The following is a 20211-nucleotide window of genomic DNA, read 5'->3' as shown; positions in this document are numbered from 1 at the left end:
TGTGTGTGAGACTGTGGTGAGTCCAAGTCTCTGTGCATCTCACAGTGTCTCTAGTGTGTGTGACAAGGGCTTAGTTCCAGGTGTGTCAGATGGTGACTGAGTGTGGGACTCTATCTCTGACAGTTTGTGTCTGTTTCTGAGACAAGTGCATGTCTGTGGGGGTCTGTCTGTGACAGTGCATCTGTGGTTTCTTTCTGATAGGGTGGATGTCCGTTTGTATTCCTGTGACAGATTCTGGGTAGCTATTTCTGGACAGTTTCAGTGACAACACTGCATGTCTGCTGGTGTGTGTGTGTGTGTCTGTGACTGCGACTGGGTCAACCCATGTCTGTTTTTGTGACACTGCCTATCTGTGGCTCTATCACATAAGTATATGTCTGCCTTTGGAGCAGTGCATGTGTGTCTTGAGCATCTGTGTGTCTTCCTGTGACAGACTCTGGGTCTCATTTCTGGGGCAGTACAAGTCTTTCTGTGACACTGTATGTCTGATGGTGCCAGTATCTTTGTGACAAGTTCTGGCGGTATGTCTGACAGGACATTTCTGTGTCTTTGTCACATGGCAGTGTAGGTCTGTGTGAATCTATCTGGAGTGCCTTTCTGTAACAGTGCATCTCTGGTGTCATTCTGGGACATAATTTTCTGGCAGCATGCCTGCCTGACAGATTTCAGCCTCTGTGTGACAGTACATACGTACATGTGTGTCTAGGACAAGTTCGTGTGAATGTGTCTGGCCGTATGTGTTTGTGTATTTCTCACATGCTGCTTCTGTGTGTGTGTCTTTGGAGTGCATGTCTGTCCATTTGCAGCATGAGGCCTATTTTCCCCAAATTTGTGACTGAGGGTATTTTACTACCTCCCCGAGCCCTCGTAGCCCCTGTCTCTCTCATCCAGAAGCGCACCCCAAGCCACCACTACTCTGGCTTGCTCCCAAACCCAAGAACACCCCACCCCCGCCATTTCAGATTCTAGACCTGCTGACTGGGTTCATGGCTGGGTCTAGCCAGGTCTGTCTACGTTAAGGGTTTCACAAACACCCCACAGGCCGTGGCCTCCGGGCATGGGAACGGTGCCTTGGACCAGCGCTTCCCCTGAGGTGGTTGTCAGGGAGGTTAGCCCTCCCTGACAGCTGAACAGGTTCTTCCAGGATCCCCGGCTTCAGTTTCCGGGCGGAGGCCGCCGGGCGCCTAGAGGGCTCTGGTCCTGGTTTGAGGAGCACCCTTCCGGAGACAGGGTCCTGGAAAACCACAGGCCGGGATTCTTAGAACCCTTAGAAGGCCTGGCGTTATCTCCGCGCTAATCTCGAGGCAGCGGCGGCCAACCAACTTCCTAGGAAAGGAGGCGGTGCAGTTTTTTTTTTAAGTTTATATATACACATACAGACACATATATAAAAACAACTCCGCGCAACAACCAAAACAAACGCGCTTGCTGCAAAAGGGATTCCCAAAACCAGTTTCCTCTTCGCACGCGCCCCCTCATTTGCATGCAGACCCCGCCCCCGCGGAAGATCCGGGCATGTATTTGCATAAGGGGGTACTTGAAACGTTAGGGTGGCATGCAAATAAAGGCTGGCTCCGATTGGCTGGGGTACAGCAGGTGCTGCGTCCGGATTGATCAAAGCCAAGTGGGCGGGGCCGTCGCCCGGGGCGACTCTCTCGGGAAGCTAGTGCCCTGTCTCAGTAGCGTCGGGGCTGGCGCGCACGGCGAATCTTAAGGTTGCGCTGTTTGCTGGCTCTTCTGGGCCACCAGTTTCCTTACCTTCCATCCTGGCGCCCCCCAGTCCTGGTTCCCCGGCCTCGCTGCCCCGGGCGTCCACGCCTTGCGGGCTCAGCGGGCTCAATCTGCGCAGCTCCTCCTCCATGTTGACTAAGCCTCTGCAGGGGCTCCCGGTGGCCCCCATGACCCCCACGCCGCCGCCAGGTGAGAGAGGCTCCCCTACCGCGCGACCAGGCCGGGCGGGCTGAAGTGGTTGAGGGCGGCGCGGGGGGAGGGGGAGAGGGTCGCGGCCGGCCTCAGCACGCCGCCACCCTGACTTCCTCGCCTCCGCCTGCGTAGGAGGCAAGGATCGGGAAGCGTTCGAGGCCGAGTACCGACTCGGCCCCCTCCTGGGTAAGGGGGGCTTTGGCACCGTCTTCGCAGGACATCGCGTCACAGACCGACTCCAGGTATCCACCACGAGGGTCTTGGGAGGGCCAGGTGTGTGTGGCAGCGGCGGGAGCCCCGGGGCTGGGATGCTAATTGAGCAGGGAATGAGCCTACAGTGTGCGAGCGGTAGGGTCATGAGGGCCGGGATCCGGGTTGCTGAGGGTGTCTTGAGTGCGCGCGCGCGCGCGCGTGTGTGTGTGTGTGTGTGTGTGTGTGTGTGTGTGTGTGGCGGTCCAGGTGGGTATGTGTGGGAAGGGGGTGTTTCAGGGCAAGGATTCTGGAAGTCCAGGGAGTGAGACTGGAGAGTGGCGGGTCGTTGAGGACTCTAGACCTTGCGATCCACGAGAGGTGTATATATGTGAGAAGGTGGGGACCTAGAGTTGAGATTTTTGGGATTTTGGAGGCAGGTGTCCAGGGTGGAGCCGTGAGGACCAGGACCCCCCCTACAGGGTTGGGGTGTCCTGGGGCTGGATGGGAAGATCGAGGGCTTGGGGTGTTAGGAAATTCAGAACTCGTCACGTGGAGTGAGGGGTCCTGAAGCCTTGAAAAGGAAGAGCCCAGGGCCAAAGATGGTGGGAGAGGTGTACTTGGTTTTGGAGACTTGGAGGGCAGGGGAGAAGCACCAGCTCATTTGGGGTTGTGGTGTGGAGTGGTTGGTTGGGACCAGAAAGACTAGGGTGAGGGTCCAGACCGGGAGAGGTCTGAGGGTCATGTGCTGGCTCCCTCACCTCAGCCCGCTTCTTCAGGTGGCCATCAAAGTGATCCCCCGGAATCGCGTGCTGGGCTGGTCCCCCTGGGTGAGTATCTTTGCAGTCCTTTTTGACCTGGCGACGCCATCTCTGACGATGGATTTCGCCTTTCTATGGTTTGTATAACTCCTTGGGCCCTGTAACGGTGAGAAGAACACTCCTACCAGCCCATGTTTACTCCCCTGTGGTGATATCCACACCTCCATACAGTTCTGACTCAACCCAGTTCCCCTAGAGCCCTGGATTCTCCCCTCCCACCCTCCTTTCTCAGCCTCCAAACATTGCCTCAGGGGCTGCCCGCAGGGCATGCTGGTGAGGAAAGAGGGGCAGAGGTCATTGGTTGTCATGGTGACGGTGGCTGCTGCTCTTCTGCCTTTAGAGCGCTAATGGACAACAGGGCGGGTCTGGGCAAGTTGTAGGGGGCGGGAGCGCCCCCTGGCGGGCTCTGGGGAAACTGCGCCTGAGCAGGCTTGTGGGACCCAGAGGGAGAAGGTGCCCCTGCGCAGTAGCGGAATTTTCATCACCGTGAGAAAACCTGTCTGCGGCTGTGCAAGTCAGTGCACTGGCCGGCAGAGGGCCCCAGCTCAGGCAGGAAGACTGCTTCTGGCAGTCCGTGTGCCCGCGCAGGGCTTCGAGAGTGGGGCGGGTTTTGTGACCAGTAACATGTATGCCTTTTATTGAGCACCGACTGTATGCCTCAGACTTTGCTTCATCATAAAAGCTTACTGTGTTCCAATTTCCACTTAAGTACTTTCATTCAACACGGTTCTAGATGCTTGGTGACAGTGACAAAATATCACATAATGACACTATTGGGTTCTTACTTTGTGCCAGTTCCTTTGCAGTTAATCACTTTTAGCTATTTAACAACTGTATATTAGCACCTAGAACGTGCCAGGAACAATTCTAGGCACTTGGCAAAATATTACATTTATTGAGAGCTCTTTTTGTGCTAGTCCTTTTCTACTAATTGCTTTCACCTATTTAACAACTATGTATTGAGCTCTGCCCTGTTACCAAGCATTGTTCTAGTGTTTGAGCTATGGCAATGAACAAAGCAGACAAACCATCACACAATAATAGTATTTATTGAGTGCTAACTGTGTCAGATTCTATGCTATAAAGTGCTTTTATCTATTTAAAACATTTTTAACATTTATCAAGCAACACTGTGTGTAAGGTACTATTCTAGTCTCTTTACAGATGTCAGTGGACAAAACAGATAAATTACTACATAATAGTGTTTATCACTTGCTTCTGCTGAAGGCCTTTTGTTAAGAACCACCTTCATTTATTCCTCAAACATTTCCTGAGGGAATTCCCTGGTGGTCCAGTGGCTGAGATTCGGCACTTTCACTGCTGTGGCCCAGGTTCAGTCCCTGGTTGGGGAACTAGGATCCTGCAAGTGGCACAGCCAAAAACAAACAAAAAAAAATGAACTGAGCTCCTATTACATGCCAGATGTGCAAAGGCTTTGGCTTTTTTAAAATTAAATTTTATTGGAATATAGTTGATTCACAATATTGTGTTCGTTTCTGCTGTACAGCAAAGTGAATCAGTTATACATATACATATATCCACTTTTACTTTTTTTAGATTCTTTCCCAATATAGGTCATTACAGAGTATTGAGTAGAGTTCCCTGTGCTATACAGTAGGTCCGTATTAGTTATCTATTTTACATATAGTAGTGCTAACATGTCAATCCCAATCTCCCAATTTATCCCTCCCCACCCCATAGCCTTAAGCTTGAATCACCTTCCCAATGGCTATGTGAGTTTAAGCCCTTAAGATGAGAGAACTGAGGCCCAGGGAAGGAAGCAGGTTGCTCAAGGCCACACAGTCAGGAGGCTGAGGAGCTATGATTTAAGTTCAGGCGAGAAGTCAGCCTCAAAGCTGCTAGCCTGATGTCTGTATTCTCTTTTCTCTCCCTGCTTCCCCCCCCCAGTCAGACTCAGTCACATGCCCACTGGAAGTGGCACTGCTATGGAAGGTGGGTGCAGGTGGTGGACACCCTGGTGTGATCCGCCTGCTTGACTGGTTCGAGACACCAGAGGGCTTCATGCTGGTCCTTGAGCGGCCTCTGCCTGCCCAGGATCTCTTTGACTACATCACAGAGCAGGGCCCGTTGGGTGAAGGCCGAAGCCGCTGTCTCTTTGCCCAGGTAGTGGCAGCTGTTCGGCACTGCCATGCCCGTGGAGTTGTCCATCGTGACATCAAGGATGAGAACATCCTGATGGACCTCCGCCGGGGCTGTGCCAAACTCATTGATTTTGGTTCTGGCGCCCTGCTTCATGATGAACCGTACACTGACTTTGATGGTAAGGCTTCCCTAAATCTCTGTGGGGGGAGTTTTCACCTTTTATCTTTTTGGCCTCTTGACATTTGACCTCCAGTGCTGGGGTATCCTGTAACCCTTGATCTATAGTACACCTTTATAAGGTTCTTGAGTTTTAATTTTAGGGGCTTTCAAGCCTTGCTCTCTAATAAGTCCATCTTCTGACAGTGCCCTGATCTTGTTCTGGGCTCTTATTCTGATGATGGGATCCTGCTATTATCCTGAGTTTTCTTTTTCTGGTAAGGAGGTCCTACTGTACCTTTTAAGTGCTTTTATTCCATTGAGCTTCTATTCTGGTGAGGGGACCCTGCTCATACAGTGAGTTCTCTTAATTCTAGTGAAGCAACCATACTTCCTGGGGAGGGTGGGATGGGAGAAGGGCATTATCAGAGAATGGTCTAACCTGTGGCTTATGTGCAGGGACAAGGGTGTACAGCCCCCCGGAGTGGATCTCTCGTCATCAGTACCACGCACTCCCAGCCACTGTCTGGTCACTGGGTATCCTCCTCTATGACATGGTATGTGGGGACATTCCCTTTGAGAGAGACCAGGAGATTCTGGAGGCTGAGCTCCACTTCCCTGCCCACGTCTCCCCAGGTGAGGCCCCACCCGCCCTAGCCCACCAAACTTCATCCCTCCCAGGGTTTGGTGCCCCCAACTCACTGCTAATCTCCTGTGTGCTTCTGATCTGCAGACTGTTGTGCCCTAATCCGCCGGTGCCTGGCCCCCAAACCCTCTGCCCGACCCACACTGGAGGAGATCCTGCTGGACCCCTGGATGCAGACACCAGCTGAGGATGCATCCCTCAACACTCCCAAAGGGAGTTCCACCCCTTTGGCCTGGTCCCTACTGCCCTAGTCCTGGCCAGGGCCCCCATTAGTTGGAATAGCCATCCCATGGCCACGCCACAGGGATAGATGGACATCTGTTGATCTGGTTTTACAGGTCATTAAAAATCCAGTGTTACTAGGGTCAGAGATTGGGGATCAGGTGTCAGAAGACATAAGCCAAGTTTACCTAGTCCCTATCCCAATCCTGCTAAGGAGCCTTCCTCCCAGAACGTATGCTCTGTTATTCTGGAGGGGGTCCTTCTTTGCTTCTTGTTTTGCTAAGGGTGTTTATTTGGTTGAAATTACATTCTGAGCCTGCAGGGCTCTTATTCTGATGAGCAGTAACCCCTACACTGGCACCTCCTGCTACCACCACACAAACTTAGTTTAAATGCTCTGACTTGGGCAAGGGTGCTTTCCTTCCAATACCCCAGCGGCTCTTATTTTAGCAAAGGGACACTTTCCCCTAGCCTAGGGTCCCATATTCAGTCAAGCTGCTTGCCTACCTCAGCCCAGGTTGTTTATTCTGGGGGAGGTAAGCCCTATTGTTGTCCCAGGGCTTTTGTGTGTGTGTGTGTGAGGGGACCCTACTCTGTTATCCCAAGTGCTCTTATTCTGGTGAGGAGAAACCCCACTTTCATGATTTGGGAGGGGATGGGAGATGGACACTACTAGAGTCCACTAGGATGGGGTGGATGGTTTTTGGGGGGATGGGGTGAGGGAAATGTCTTGTTGTTTGTTCTCCTAGGGCCCCACCCTCCACCTTTTTTTGATTCTTGCTGCCTCCTTCTGAGCCAGGGTTGTCCAGTTGCTGAAATGTAAATACTTATGTATTGGGGAAGGAGAGCTCCAACTGTATCTTCCTCTTCCTTCTCCCCCGCCTGGATTATTTAAAAAGCCATGTGTGGAAACCCACTATTTAATAAATGTAATAGAATCAGAAGCGACTGGCCATTTGTAGATGTGGTGAGGCATTTGTGGAGCATCTGCTGAATGCTGAGCCAAGAGGGAGATGGATTGGACCTCTCTGCCCACGGGAAGCCTCAGTCTTGTGGTGCCATCCTGAAGATCTTTTATGGGTTCATTTAAGGTGAAAGAAAAACTTGATTTTCCCCTCAGCTCTTATGTAGCACCCCGTATGTGCAGAAGGGCTTCTTTGGAGATACCATAGACATTGAAGATGTCTGGGACACACTCCCAAATCAAAGATGGTCAGCTCAGAGGCAGAAAAAACTCCTTTCCCCCAACCCCAGGGGAGGAAATACCTTCCCCATGGGAGAAGAAAAGCCCTTTCTGGGGCTTGGTGAGGGCAGGGTGGGGGTTGAGCGCTGACAGGAATCTTCCTAGCCCTTCCTTGTTTTCTAATAACGTCCAAGGTGGAGTCACCTGTTTTGCCTCTACCTTTTTCACCTTTTCCTTGTCTTCTTACCTGTTCATCCCGCTCACTTCAACTTCCTCAACTCTTGACTTACCTGCCCTGCCCTATTTTATCATAGTTGCACTTGTCCCGACCTCAGCTGTACCTTCTCTTGCCCTGCTTTCAACAGCTAACCTAGGGAATTTCCTGGCGGTCCAGTGGTTAGGACTAGGTGCTAGTCCTAACTGCGGTGGCCCGGGTTCAATCCCTGGTCGAGGAACTAAGATCATGCAAGCCAGGCAGCGTGGCAAAAAACAACAAACAACAACTAACCTGTAAACCTCTCACCTGCTGGCTTACCTACCCCCTTCTCACTTTTCCATTCTTAATGGTGACTCACTTGCCCTCCCTTCTCAGTCTGAACTCTCCTGTGCCATTTCACTAGTATATCCTTAACTGCCCTGCCTCTATCTGCTCGCTTACCTGCCTGACCCTCACCTGCCCTGTTCCCTCAAAGTCTCACTTCCCTCCCAGATGCCCGCTGTCTCTCCAAGGGGCGGGGGTTGGCCTCGCCGGCAGAAGGGAAAAGAACTTCAGTCCAACCCGAAAGGACCCAGGAGTTTTGATGCAGAAAGGGCGGTGCCATCAGAAGGTGGCAATAAAGAGCCGAGACAGGAGACGGACACCGGAACCAAAGAGACGAGGAGACAGAATGGGCGGGCGATATGGAAAGCGGGGTCAAAGAAGATGAGGGCGGGTTTAGTAACGGGAGTGGGCTAAAGAGGCTCTGTAAAGACAGTGGGAGACTGAGCCGGCTGCGTGCCCTGTCTCCGGATCTCAACGGAATTTGGAAATCCTGAGGCCGCTCTTAAACTAGCGTTCAGGAGCGAACGAGGAGAGCCACCGCTCTGGGAAGCTTCTCGCTCGTCCGATCCCCACCCCGGGGTCCCGGAAGCGGAAGTAACGGACACGGAAGTGGCTTACTGTTGCCGAGGGGACGGGCCAGGCAGATGCCAACATGGCAGCGGTGGGGTCTGGTGGTTCCCCCGCGGCGGCCGGGCCAGGGGCGGTCTCTGCAGGGACGTTGGAGCCTGGGACCACGACTGCGGGTGAGACAGGCTGTGGCTGAGCAGTCGGCGGCGGGCCGGGGGGTGGGATCGCTGGGGGGTCAGAAAGGTTCCTCACTGAGGCGAGAGGGAGCATCCCGTACGGACCAACCTATGTGTGGGGAGTGGGGGGTGGGAGGAGGACGTGTGTTTGGGGGGCGCGGAAGAGACCATTCTGAGGGTGATGGGGAGGTTCCTTCTGCAAATGGGGAGTAGAGACCATTCTGAGTTGGAGGCGGGTGTTTCCTTTTGGGGAGGCTAAGACCACTAAGACCATTCTGAGTGTGTGTGGGGGTCCGTCCTTATACAAGGGAGAAACCATTCTGAGAGCGAGAGAGTTCTTCCTTACAGAAGGGAGGAGCTGTTCTGAGGGAGGTGGTTTCTTCCTTGTAAAGGGACAGGGGTATTGTGAGTTAGGGTGGGGCAGGTTCTTCCTTACATGACTTAGAATGTTTTGAGGATAGGGATGTCCATTATATGGGGAGAAGACCGTTCTGGGGGTCCCTTCCCGATGGAGATAGTTCATTGTATGTTGCAGTGGGAGGGGCCTTCCTTATATGGCGGAGAAAGGACGTTCTGAGGGTGCCAGGCCATTCCTTATAACGGGGAGAGTTCATTGTGAGTGTGAGCAGGACAAGGGATAATTCCTTGGGTGGGGGTATGCGGTGGTGGGAGGATGATTGGTGTATAGGGAAATATTTCCTTATATCGTTAAGGGACCCAGACCATTCTTAGTGGAGTAACCATTTACTACATGGGGTTCAATCCTTTGGACAGTGAGGGAATCATTTCTTATATTTGTTAGACCATTCTGGGGCAGGGAGGAATCAGTCATCATAGGCGGGAGGGGTTGGAGAGACCATTCTGAGTGTAAGGGAATGGAATAATTTAGATGAGAGAACGTTCCTTAAGGGATGGATGTGCCTTATATACAGTGGTCTCATTCCTTGTATTAGGGTATCATTTTTCACATGAGACAATCATTCACTAAATAGAGCCATCATTTCATATAAATCTTTGGTTGTTCATCCATAAAATGGGAACACTGATAGTTCATTCAGAGATCAGAGCCATGTAGGGGTCTGTTGAGGTGATCCATGTAAATCCCTTATCCCAATGATAGGCACGCAGTAAGCATTCAATAAATGTTGAGGATGCAGTTGGTATTCTGCCCAGGGCAGGGTTGCTTCTCACTCAGGGGAGGGAGAGAGAGGGCTGAGGTGGGTGTCCAGGACCTGCCCCACCCATTTCCTGACACCTCAGCAAGGATTCCAGGTATGGGCTGGACAGGGAGAGGCCCACTTCTCCCTTTCTGGCTCTTCCTGCCTGTGGCTGAGGCAGTGGAAGCTGGCAGGGATGAGACTCACGTTGGGTCAGGATAGGCAGGCAGAAGGAGGAAGTAGCGGTGGCTAGGAGGATCCTGGTCGAGAAAGGAGAGGGGAGGGTGGTAGTGTGGTTATGCCACAGCAGCTTTTGACCCCTTCTTCCCCCTTACTCCTTCCATTCCCCACAGCTCACCGGCGCCTCAAATACATATCCCTAGCTGTGCTGGTGGTCCAGAATGCCTCCCTCATCCTCAGCATCCGCTATGCCCGCACATTGCCTGGGGACCGCTTCTTTGCCACCACTGCTGTGGTCATGGCTGAAGTGCTCAAAGGTCTCACTTGCCTGCTGCTGCTCTTCGCACAGAAGAGGGGTATGAGCCAGGGAGAGGGGCTGCAGGGAGGGGGGCTGCATTGGAGTCTGTGGGTGGCAGTGTGTGTGTGTGTGTGTGTGTGTGTGTGTGTGTGTACGTACCCGCTCCCACGTGGAGGGTTTGGTTGGGGGATTATCTGTGTGTCTATGAAAATGCCTGGGGACTGTGTAAGTGTGGCTTGGCTGCCTTGTACCTCCAGCTAAGAGTAGCTGCATCCACATGTTTATACTCCTAACTCCCCAGGAGCTGGCCAGTAAACATTGAAGGAATGAGACAGTCTGTGCCCATAAGGTAGCAGGTGACCCTTATATGATGATTTATTGATTTCTCTGTAACTTTTCATTATGGAGAATTTCAAACACAAAATCAGAGAAGATAATAAAATGGTAAAATATCCATGTCCCATCACCGAGATTCAACAATGATCAATCAACTCATGGCCACTCTGCCATTAAACAGCATCAGTGATTATCCACTCACTACCAATCTATGTGTCTGTTTACCTACTCCTGCACCTTGATATTTTTTTTTTTTTTTTTTTTGCGGTACGCAGGCCTCTCACTGTTGTGGCCTCTCCCGTTGCGGAGCACGGGCTCCCGACGTGCAGGCTCAGCGGCCATGGCTCACAGGCCCAGCCGCTCCGCGGCATGTGGGATCTTCCCGGACCGGGGCACGAACCCGTGTCCCCTGCATCGGCAGGCAGACTCTCAACCACTACGCCACCGGGGAAGCCCCACCTTGTTATATTGAAGTATGTCCCACATGAAGTATTATTTTGAAGTAAATTCCCTCTTATTATCTTGAGTAAATATTTCGGTACATTTAAAATAATGACTTCAATCAGTCATGACTGTTAGAAATCATACATCAAAAAATTAACAATAATTTTTTAAGTTAATCAAATAATCAAATATCCAGTCAGTGTTCAAATTCGTAATGATTTCTCAAATGTCGTAAAAGTTTTAAAAATTTTGTTTGAATCAGGTTTATATAAAGTCAGTGCTTTGTAATTGGTTGGTGTCTTCTAGGTCTGCTAGCCTCTAGTTTCCCCTCCAACTGTTTTTTTTTCTCTCTGCAGTTAATTTCTCGAAGACATAAGGTTGTTTGTCTTGTAGTCTTCGGGTAGCCTGGATTTTGCTGAGTGTCTCCCACTGGTCTCATTTAACATGTTCTTCTGTCCTCTATATTTCCTATTAGTTGAATTTATTTACTAATTTAAACACCTCCCCAAAGGCCTTCTTTAAAATGTTGCCCAGTCATTTCTCTATAAAGGCCTCGCATGCGGCTCTGCCCTAGGTATTTACACTGAAGAAAGCATTCTCACCCACTCATTAGCTCCAGGGCCCTGGGAGGCAGCAGTTTAGGAACTCATCTGCTCTGTTCTAGATTGATTCTGAGACGGTTCGAGTGAACACTGTGTGGCAGGCCATGTTCTGGCCGTGGAGGTGGACATGTTAGCGATGCAGACGTGCATCTTGCCCTCAGGGGGCTGATATTTTAGATGGGGAGAAACAAATAGCTACAGGTTAATCACAGCTTTCATCTCTTATCTACAATTTCAGCAACCCCCCCCCCGTTTTATTTTTTTAGTTTTCTCATTTGGTGTGAATGTGTCCACGGGTCACTGCAGAAATATGAATGTGCTTGATTACGGTGTGCAGCCCCATATACGTTGTGTGTTATGTGAAATATATAGCATATATGCCGTGTTACCTTTCTAACACCTGGACATTCTTGAACACCCAAACCCCTGGGCCCAGGGAATTTGGGTAAAGGGTTAGAGGTTGATAGTTACTCCTGGGATTAATGCCATGAAGGGAAAGGGCAGGGTTTTGTGAATGAGCATCAGCAGGAGTTCCTGCAGTAACCTTGTGCAGTGGTTGTGGGGTTTTCCCTGAGGAGGGACACTCAGATGAGTCTTAAAAGATGAACTGCAAATAAGTGGGGTGAGATTTGCAAAGGTCTTATTATATAGGAAACTATTCTCATTTATTGATTGGAGCAGGTCCCAACCAGACTTTCTGCTTTAGAGTCAAGCCTGCATTCTTCCATGTGACAGGGGCAAATGCTTGGTGTGTGTGGGGCTGACAGAAGGAGGCGGCCAAGTGGAAGATGGCCCCTGCCCTCAGGCAGCTCTCAGGCTAGGAAGGAACTAGGAAAAGTCTAAAAGTTGAGTCTAAGGGACTTCCCTGGCAGTCCAGTAGTTAAGGCTTCACCTTCCAATGCAGGGGGTGTGGGTTCGTTCGATCCCTGGTCAGGGAGCTAAGACCACACATGGCTCGCGGCCAAAAAACCAAAATGTAAAACAGAAGCAATATTGTACAAATTCAGTGAAGACTTTAAAAATGGTCCACATCAAAAAAAATCTTTAAAAAAAATAAAAGCTGAGTCTAAAACTTTCCCTCTGCTTGGTAAACAGCTTTCCACCCACACTCCTAGAGCTTCTACTTCACAAGCTCCTAGTTAGTGCTGATTATTTCATTGCACAAACTGTACTGAGTGCTTGCCCTGGGACTTTGTGCCAGGGAGGTGGGCCCTAGGATGAGTGAAATATGGTCTGTGATTCTCAGACTGAGTATCCGAAAGGCTTGCTGGAGACATGTTTGTACTGTAGAGAAACCGAGAGTGCAGACCTCATTCTAGCCCTCAGGGAGTCGGAGTGTGGTGGGGATACACAGGCCCAGGCCCAGTCCTGTCCTTTAGAGGATCCCCATCTTTGGAAGTCAGCGCTAAACAGGGCTCTCCTCCCTCCACCTAGGTAACGTGAAGCACCTGGTTCTTTTCCTCCATGAGGCTGTCCTGGTGCAGTATGTGGACACACTCAAGCTCGCAGTGCCCTCTCTCATCTACACCTTGCAGAATAACCTCCAGTATGTTGCCATCTCCAACCTGCCAGCTGCCACTTTCCAGGTGAGCCCCAAGCCCAGGAACTGGCTGGGGTGGGGGATATAGGATGTTGGGGAGGGAGGGCTGCAGAGAGCGGGGGCTGTGTTTCCTCCAGAATGTCCTTGGATCTTCCTCAACCTCGGTTTCCTTATCTGTGAGAACTGGGAATAGAAATGGTAATAGTAGCTACTCACTGAGATGATTAAAAGAAGTAATATCTGGGAAGAGCCCTTGGTTGGTGATGGATAAGCTTTAGGCTATTTACAAGCAACCTTTAAGATGGTTAAAGAGCCTGGATTCTGGGGCCAGGCTGCCTGGGTTCAAATCCCAGCTCTGCTACTTTCCAGCTGTGTGATATTGGGCAAGTCACGTAACCTCTCCATCTCATCTTTAAATTGGACATTACAATAACACACTTCATATGTGAGGATTAAACGAATTCATGTGAAGTGCTTAGACCCACACCTGGCACATAGTAAGCTCTATGTAAATGTTTACTGACGTCATTTCATGGCTGATTCATTTGTATCAACACATCCTTATCAAGACCTCCCTCATCAGGATGTTTACCATTCATTCATTACCTGCTGTGTGAGGTGCTTCACATACATCAGTTGTATTTACAGATGGTATGTCAGGGCTCAGACAGGGCAAGTGCTTTGTCCCTCGTCACACTGCTAGGACATGGGGTTGGGATGTGGACTTGGGTGTGGCCCAGGACGTCCTTGCACAGCCATCCTCCTGTGTACTTTCTGGGAGGCGCCTCAGAGCTATTTAGCCACATCTCAGTCAGTGGCCAGTGGCTGGATATTTTTGCTGTTTTTATGGTTATCTACCCCACCCTGTCCCTCCATTGTGCCTGGGGGCCCACAGTGGGTGCCGTCCCCCACATGTACATGTTGGGGGTCGGGAGCAGCCCTCAGTGTCTTCCACATGCCACTCGCAGGTCACGTACCAGCTGAAGATCCTGACCACGGCACTGTTCTCCGTGCTTATGCTGAACCGCAGCCTTTCCCGGCTGCAGTGGGCCTCCCTGCTGCTCCTCTTCACCGGAGTCGCCATTGTCCAGGCACAGCAAGCCGGCGGTGGGAGCCCGCGGCCTCTGGATCAGAACCCTGGGGCGGGCCTAGCAGCTGTCGTGGCGTCCTGTCTGTCCTCGGGATTTGCAGGTGTCTACTTTGAGAAGATCCTCAAAGGCAGCTCAGGCTCCGTGTGGCTGCGCAACCTGCAGCTGGGCCTCTTCGGCACAGCCCTGGGCCTGGTGGGGCTCTGGTGGGCCGAGGGCACCGCTGTAGCCCACCGCGGCTTCTTTTTTGGGTACACGCCTGCTGTCTGGGGCGTGGTGCTCAACCAGGCCTTCGGCGGGCTACTGGTGGCTGTTGTCGTCAAGTATGCCGACAATATCCTCAAGGGCTTTGCCACCTCCTTGTCCATTGTGCTGTCCACTGTTGCCTCCATCCGCCTCTTTGGCTTCCACGTGGACCCTTTGTTTGCCCTTGGTGCAGGGCTGGTCATCGGTGCCGTCTACCTCTACAGCCTGCCCCGAGGTGCAGCCAAAGCCATAGCTTCCGCGTCTGCCTCCACCTCTGGGCCCTGCACTCACCAGCAGCCTCCGGGGCAGCCACCGCCACCGCAGCTGTCTTCCCATCGTGGAGACGTCAGCACGGAGCCCCTTCTGCCAAAGTCAGTGCTGGTGAAGTGAGGGCTGGCAGTGGCGGGGGGGGGGAGACAGGGAGGGACACTGGGTGGAGGGTGTTGGGCATCTGCAGGATCCAAGTTGCCACCGGGGCCTGGCTCTCATGGGGTTGGAAGGGTCTTTTCTTCCAGGTTCTCGAGAATTCTGGAAGCTTGTGGGACTAGGGCAGGGCATCACGTGAACCCTTCCTTGTAGCCAGGGGTTTTTAGAGCTGCCTCCTCTGTCTCAGTCTAACCTCTTTGGGGACCGGGTTGGGGGTGTTGTTATTCAAGGCTTTTTTTGTCTGCCCCCCCTCAGCCAGAGGCATCCTGTGTCTCATGCCTGGGAGAGCCCCTCCCAGCAATCCCTCCACCTTTGTAGGGACAAATTGGACAAAAATCCTACAACTCCTTAGTAATGACTGATGCCTATGTGTGGGGTTCCGATTCTGATAGCTTGAGGCCTTCTCTCCTCCCTGACAACCACACTGGATCGTATTAGCAGCTCTTTTTGTGGCCTTGGGGCAGCTTCCCTAACACAGGGACTTGAAAATGGGCCTCTTGTGAGCACCCAGAGAGAGAGGAATGGGGGGCGACAGCTGAGATTTTTGCATCAGCCCATTCAAGGGGAGGGTGCAGTAGGGGCCATTTGTTTGTGATTTGGGGGTTTGTGGTGTAATCAGATGAATGATCCAGGGTGTGGGAAAAATGGAGAAGGTAGGTCCTTGAAGTGGCCTAATCTCATGGAATCTAAGACACTGTCAGTTGCTGGATGCAGGGTTATTTTCTAAGATACCCTGAGAGGAAAAATAAAGCTGCCAGCCACACTCATGATACCCCACTGGCTGTACGAGGCACCCTTCATGGGGAGGGGTGTCTTTAAATTGCTGAAATGTGGAACCTGCCCCCTGCACTCCCCAAAGCTTATTGACCCCTTAACTGTCTCCCAGGGTGTATATGGTGTGTGTGTGTGCGCGTGTGTGCGCGTGTGCGTGCGCGCACAATGCCTGGGCTATCTTTGCTATATGTACATAGGGCCGTTGGATCTTTATTTTTGATTAATTTGTTCTGATTTTTTGGTTTGTTTTTTTAAGGAACTGTAATGAACAAATGTCAGGATACCCAATGCCAAATAAAGATATTGTATTTATTTAGTCCACGTGTAGCTTTCTGACCCAGGGTACCCGCTCTCTCCACATGGGCTCTGTTACTAACCCTGGGGACTACCAGCCTCCCTAGTCATCCTTGCTTGCTCAGGACGTCCACCTGCCAGCCCACCCCAGCTTTCTGTGTTTTTCTTTCCTCCCCGTTCCCACCACAGGTTGCTCACCAAGGTGAAGGGTTCCTAGCCGCTGGGATTGAAGACGCTGGCCTGGCCTCACTCTCCCTTCTTGCCCTGGTCCAGCCAGGACCAAATGCTCTGATCAGTACTGGGGGGGGGGGGGGTAGACACCGAACCCCCTGTCCCCACACCCCCTCTCCCACGCAGGGCTGACATGACTAAACTCTGGCCCAGACAGGACCCAACCACCCCCATGCCCCTGCTACCCCTACACTATTTCTTAGGTGAGTTTTTGTAAATAAAATGTGTTTTGCATCTTGCTGGCTTGGGTTGGGAAGTCTCAAAAGTGTGAGAGAAGGAAGCACTCAGGTCTCGTGGGCATGATCCACCAAAAAGCTTTTATTAAGAACCCCAGGGTGGGCCGGGCTGGGGAAGGTTCAGTCCTGCTGCTTGGTTCGGGAGGCCTCGGCATTGGCCCGGAGCACAGCCCCCGGGGATGGGTAAGGGCGCTGCTGGAAGAGGGGCCCGGCTGCTGTCGTGTCTGCACCCGTCTTGGCCTCATTCCGCTTGGGGAGTCCTGTTGACCACGTGCCCCTGGGGGTGACAGGGGGCGGGGGCGGGAATGTATAATATGTGTACTGTGGCAGGCACCTCCCACCCACCCACAACTGACAAAGGGGGAAAGGAGACAGGAAGAAAGGACCAGTCAGCGGTGCAGTGAGTCAAGAGGAAAAAGAAAGGGCTCTTGAGGGGTGGTCAATTACCGGGGTGCATCTGAGTACGAACTGGGGTCCATGGGGTCTAATTCTTCATCCTTCCGGCTTGCCACTGCGGAAGTAGGTGGCAGAGTGGGGTCTTTGACGGGGGCACAAGGAGTCCCCGATCACCGAGCTCTCCCATCCCCGGAAAATATGGAGCCTGAGGCTGCCAGGCCCCAGGCTCAGGCACTCGTGTGAAGCCAAGCGAGGGCTTCCTTACACTGTGCCCCCCTGGTGCCCCCGTTGCCTCACCCCAGCTTACCCTTCTTGCTCTTGGGGTAGGGAGCCAGCTCCTCCCGGCGATGGTGGCGCCGTTCTTTGCCCTCTTCCCGGTCCACCTTGTCATACCCGCGGTCCCGGTCCCGATCCCTGTCCCGCTCTCTCTCTCTGTCCACCTTGTCATAACCACGCTCCCGGTCTCTGTCAGACTTCTCATGGCTCCGTTCTGACTTCTCATGGCCGCGTTCCGACTTCTCGTGACCTCGGTCCGATTTCTCGTGGCCCCGGTCCGATTTCTCATGGCTCCGATCCAACTTCTCCTCAGCATCTGGGGACACGAAAGCCTTGTGACTTTCCTCCTCCCACCTCAGGACCCAGCAGCCTCTGCCTTCAGCAGCCTCCTTTGCCTGGGGCTGGGTCTGCCTGGTCTTACCCGCCCTGGTCTTTTACCTGACCCCTCTTGGAGAACTGCAAGAACACTCGAGGCACCCTTGTATCTGCCAACTCACCTGCATTACTGCTCCTGAGCTTCTTGGCAGATTTGGAAACAACGGAGTTGGGATCATGTGGGGACAGCCAGGACACGAGGTCTGTGTCCACATTCCAGTAGTAAGGGAGCCCGCTGCAGGGCAGTGGAGGGAGGGAGGGAGGGAGAGAAGGAATGTCAGCACGGATATCCTCTCCTTGTAGCCTCAACTCTTGTCTCCCCAATCTCTGCCTGTACCTGCCCCATGCCAGGACCCTACAGGGAGGGACCTCCAGATCTCTTCCCTTGTGGCCCCCATTTGCCCCCAGCCCACCCCCCTGCATCCCCAGACTCACCAGGAAGGGTCAAACACCTTGTACCAGCTTGGTGGCAGGCCTTCCAACCGGGTAGCCTCATAGTCCACAGGATCATCATCATAGTCCTCGGCAATGATCTCTTCCTCCGGTTCTGGCAGGACAAGGAGGAAAGGAGGACAGCAGTAAGGACCAGAGGGATCCCCATCCTGCAGTCAGGGCCTGGGGAGACACACTCACATTCACATGGACCACGTGTGTGTGCCAGGTCTCAAGTACCCTAAAAAATATTGCTCACATTCCAAATCCAAGTATCTGAATATCAGGATTTACCAAAAAATTTACCCAAATCTGTTCTGTTTCTGGGTTCAGATATGACATAATGTTACCTGAACTTATCTGGTTTCAGACTTTAGACAGGGATTCATTAAAAAACATGTATCCATATTTATTCAGTTCCTGAGTTCAGATAGTATGTGATACCATACTATCCAAATCTATTTGGATAAAATTAGTTTCAACAAAAAGGGGATTATCTAAAAATATGTCCAAATCTGTTCAGCTCCCAAGCTTGGCGAATATGAGGTTTCTGACTCCGGTATATTGACTAGCAAGTTTGGATAGCAAGGGATTTATCCAAACGCTTCTCTGAATCTATTCAGTTCCTGAGGCCTACAACTGTTGTCAGTTACTATCAACAGAATGAAAAAGGTGTATGAGTACCTGGACCTCCGTAGGTCTATCATAGATTTCACCTATAGCTAACAATGAAATGTATATGTCAGCAACAGCAGAGTGCCTGTCACACAACAGGCCCAAAATAGATGTCAGCTATAATCATCGGTATTGTTAGTAAGATATATACAATCGGCACAGGGCCTGGTACCAACAGCCTTAAAGTAAGTGTCATATCAATGATCATTATCAGTATTATTAACCAAAGATCTATGCTTGGCACACAACAGGCTTGTAATAGATGTCACTTATCAATAAAGTGAAAATAAGATGAGTTTGCCAGTACCTGGAACACCCTAGCCCAAACTAGATGCCAGCTTTTGCTATTACAATAAGGTAGAAATACTAGCAACAGCAGCACAGTAGGCCGAAATGATAGATCCTATCATTATTTTATATACTGTTCACCATAATGTGTATGACAGACACTTCAAGTAGACCCAAAATTTATGTCAGCTATTGATACGGTGAACAATAAGGTATATATCACCAGCACAGTGCCTGGCTCCACAGTAGGTCTAAAATAATGTTATCTATTAGTATGGTAAAGAGCAAAGTATTAGCATCCTGCCACTGTGCTTGGCCCACAGGAGGCTGCGGTAGATGTCAGCTTCTGTCAACTGTTACTATCCTTATTATTAGATAATTTGTAACCACTTCCAGGGATTGATGGATGGATTAAACTTGGGATATAGGAGACCCCAAAATACACGTCAGCTGTCAGTATTATTAAGGATGAAATGTCTATTCCCCGTCCCCACCCGCCTCCTCATACGGTAGGAATGGGTGTCAGGAATACGCATTGTTAACAATGAAATGCCTGCCACCCCACTGCTTGCTGCGAAGTAGGTCCATGCTAGGTATCAAGTGGCAGTATCAACAACAAAGTGCCTGTCAAGCCTGCCACATTGGTAGGCCTATCTGCTCTTAGCTCTCTCACCGGGCTCCAGATGTTTGAGAATGCCTCTCTTGGCCAAGCGGGTCTGCAGCGCAACGGGCAGCGGCATAGCGGATAGCAGACAAACCTAGGGAAGAACAGATAGACCAAAAAACAGCTCAGATGAGGACTGAATCTCATCTTGTAACCAAGCGCCTCCCCCAGCAAGTACTCATCTGGACCCCCACCTACACTAGGAGCTGGGCGACAGACCCTACGCTAAAAGGTGGAAGGGATAAATGGCAATCTCACCAAAACTCTCACCAACCCTCCTCTCCCGGGCCGGGTACTCCAGGCCCGGGTTCCTCTCCCAGGCCCGGGTTCCTCTCCCAGGCCCAGGCTCCGCCCACTGCCAAAGGGGCCAAACGCGACTGCCCCTCGCCCCAGAAATGGGCTCACCCAACTTCCCCCGAAGACTACCGGGTGGAAGGAACCAAAGCGCTGGGATGGGGGAGCAGAGTGCAACACCTCCAGCTCCAAAAAATGCGCCCACCCCGACATTACCAATACAGTCACGCGGGTAGTGGAAAGCTGACAGACTAGCCGTCTCTCTCTCGTCGCTTCTATGAGTGCCAGGACTACACGACTCTCTTCTCCCAAACCCCAGAACGAGGTCCTCTCCCTCCGAGCCTGGAGGAAACTGGGCTAAGCTCAGGCTGCGGCGAAAGGACGACACAAACTTGGCTGGCCAATGAGAGTGCCCCTTGGTCTGACTTCTTC

At 51.7% G+C, this 20211-nt stretch overlaps 3 protein-coding genes across 8 annotated transcripts; 2 read left to right on the top strand and 1 right to left on the bottom strand.

Moving 5' to 3' along the window:
* Positions 1-1684: 1684 nt before the first annotated feature.
* PIM2 (Pim-2 proto-oncogene, serine/threonine kinase) lies at positions 1685-7001 on the top strand. Its single transcript, XM_065900840.1, has 6 exons — positions 1685-1920; positions 2056-2165; positions 2892-2942; positions 4842-5214; positions 5652-5828; positions 5926-7001. Exons 1-6 carry the CDS (start codon positions 1860-1862, stop codon positions 6087-6089), a joined length of 936 nt encoding a protein of 311 aa, XP_065756912.1. The 5' UTR covers positions 1685-1859; the 3' UTR covers positions 6090-7001.
* A 1430-nt stretch (positions 7002-8431) lies between these two features.
* Positions 8432-16382, top strand: SLC35A2 (solute carrier family 35 member A2). 3 transcript variants are annotated; one of them, XM_065900540.1, is made up of 6 exons: positions 8437-8527; positions 8741-8765; positions 9732-9799; positions 10038-10220; positions 12979-13130; positions 14053-14808. In XM_065900540.1, the coding sequence occupies exons 1-6, from the start codon at positions 8437-8439 to the stop codon at positions 14806-14808; spliced, it is 1275 nt and encodes a 424-aa protein (XP_065756612.1). The 3 variants fall into 3 exon arrangements, with proteins under 3 accessions (XP_065756614.1, XP_065756612.1, XP_065756615.1); XM_065900542.1 differs by lacking the exons at positions 8741-8765; positions 9732-9799 and adding an exon at positions 16102-16382 and having other exon boundaries at positions 8432-8527; positions 14053-14789; XM_065900543.1 differs by lacking the exons at positions 8741-8765; positions 9732-9799; positions 10038-10220.
* A 61-nt stretch (positions 16383-16443) lies between these two features.
* Positions 16444-20104, bottom strand: PQBP1 (polyglutamine binding protein 1). Of its 4 annotated transcripts, none has more exons than XM_065900484.1 (6): positions 19495-20104; positions 17862-17973; positions 17549-17661; positions 17083-17367; positions 16827-16890; positions 16444-16656 (listed from the first exon to the last, which is right to left on the bottom strand). In XM_065900484.1, the coding sequence occupies exons 1-6, from the start codon at positions 19559-19561 to the stop codon at positions 16500-16502; spliced, it is 798 nt and encodes a 265-aa protein (XP_065756556.1). In that variant the 5' UTR covers positions 19562-20104; the 3' UTR covers positions 16444-16499. The 4 variants fall into 4 exon arrangements, with proteins under 4 accessions (XP_065756556.1, XP_065756559.1, XP_065756557.1 ...); XM_065900487.1 differs by having other exon boundaries at positions 17083-17158; positions 17640-17661; positions 19495-19561; XM_065900485.1 differs by having other exon boundaries at positions 17886-17973; positions 19495-19561.
* Between the last annotated feature and the right edge of the window lie 107 nt (positions 20105-20211).

The sequence above is a fragment of the Phocoena phocoena genome, chromosome X (assembly GCF_963924675.1).
Source record: "Phocoena phocoena chromosome X, mPhoPho1.1, whole genome shotgun sequence".
Taxonomy (NCBI): Eukaryota; Metazoa; Chordata; class Mammalia; order Artiodactyla; family Phocoenidae; genus Phocoena; species Phocoena phocoena.
Note: the sequence above shows the minus strand (reverse complement) of the source record. Positions and strands in the feature narration are given on the sequence as shown.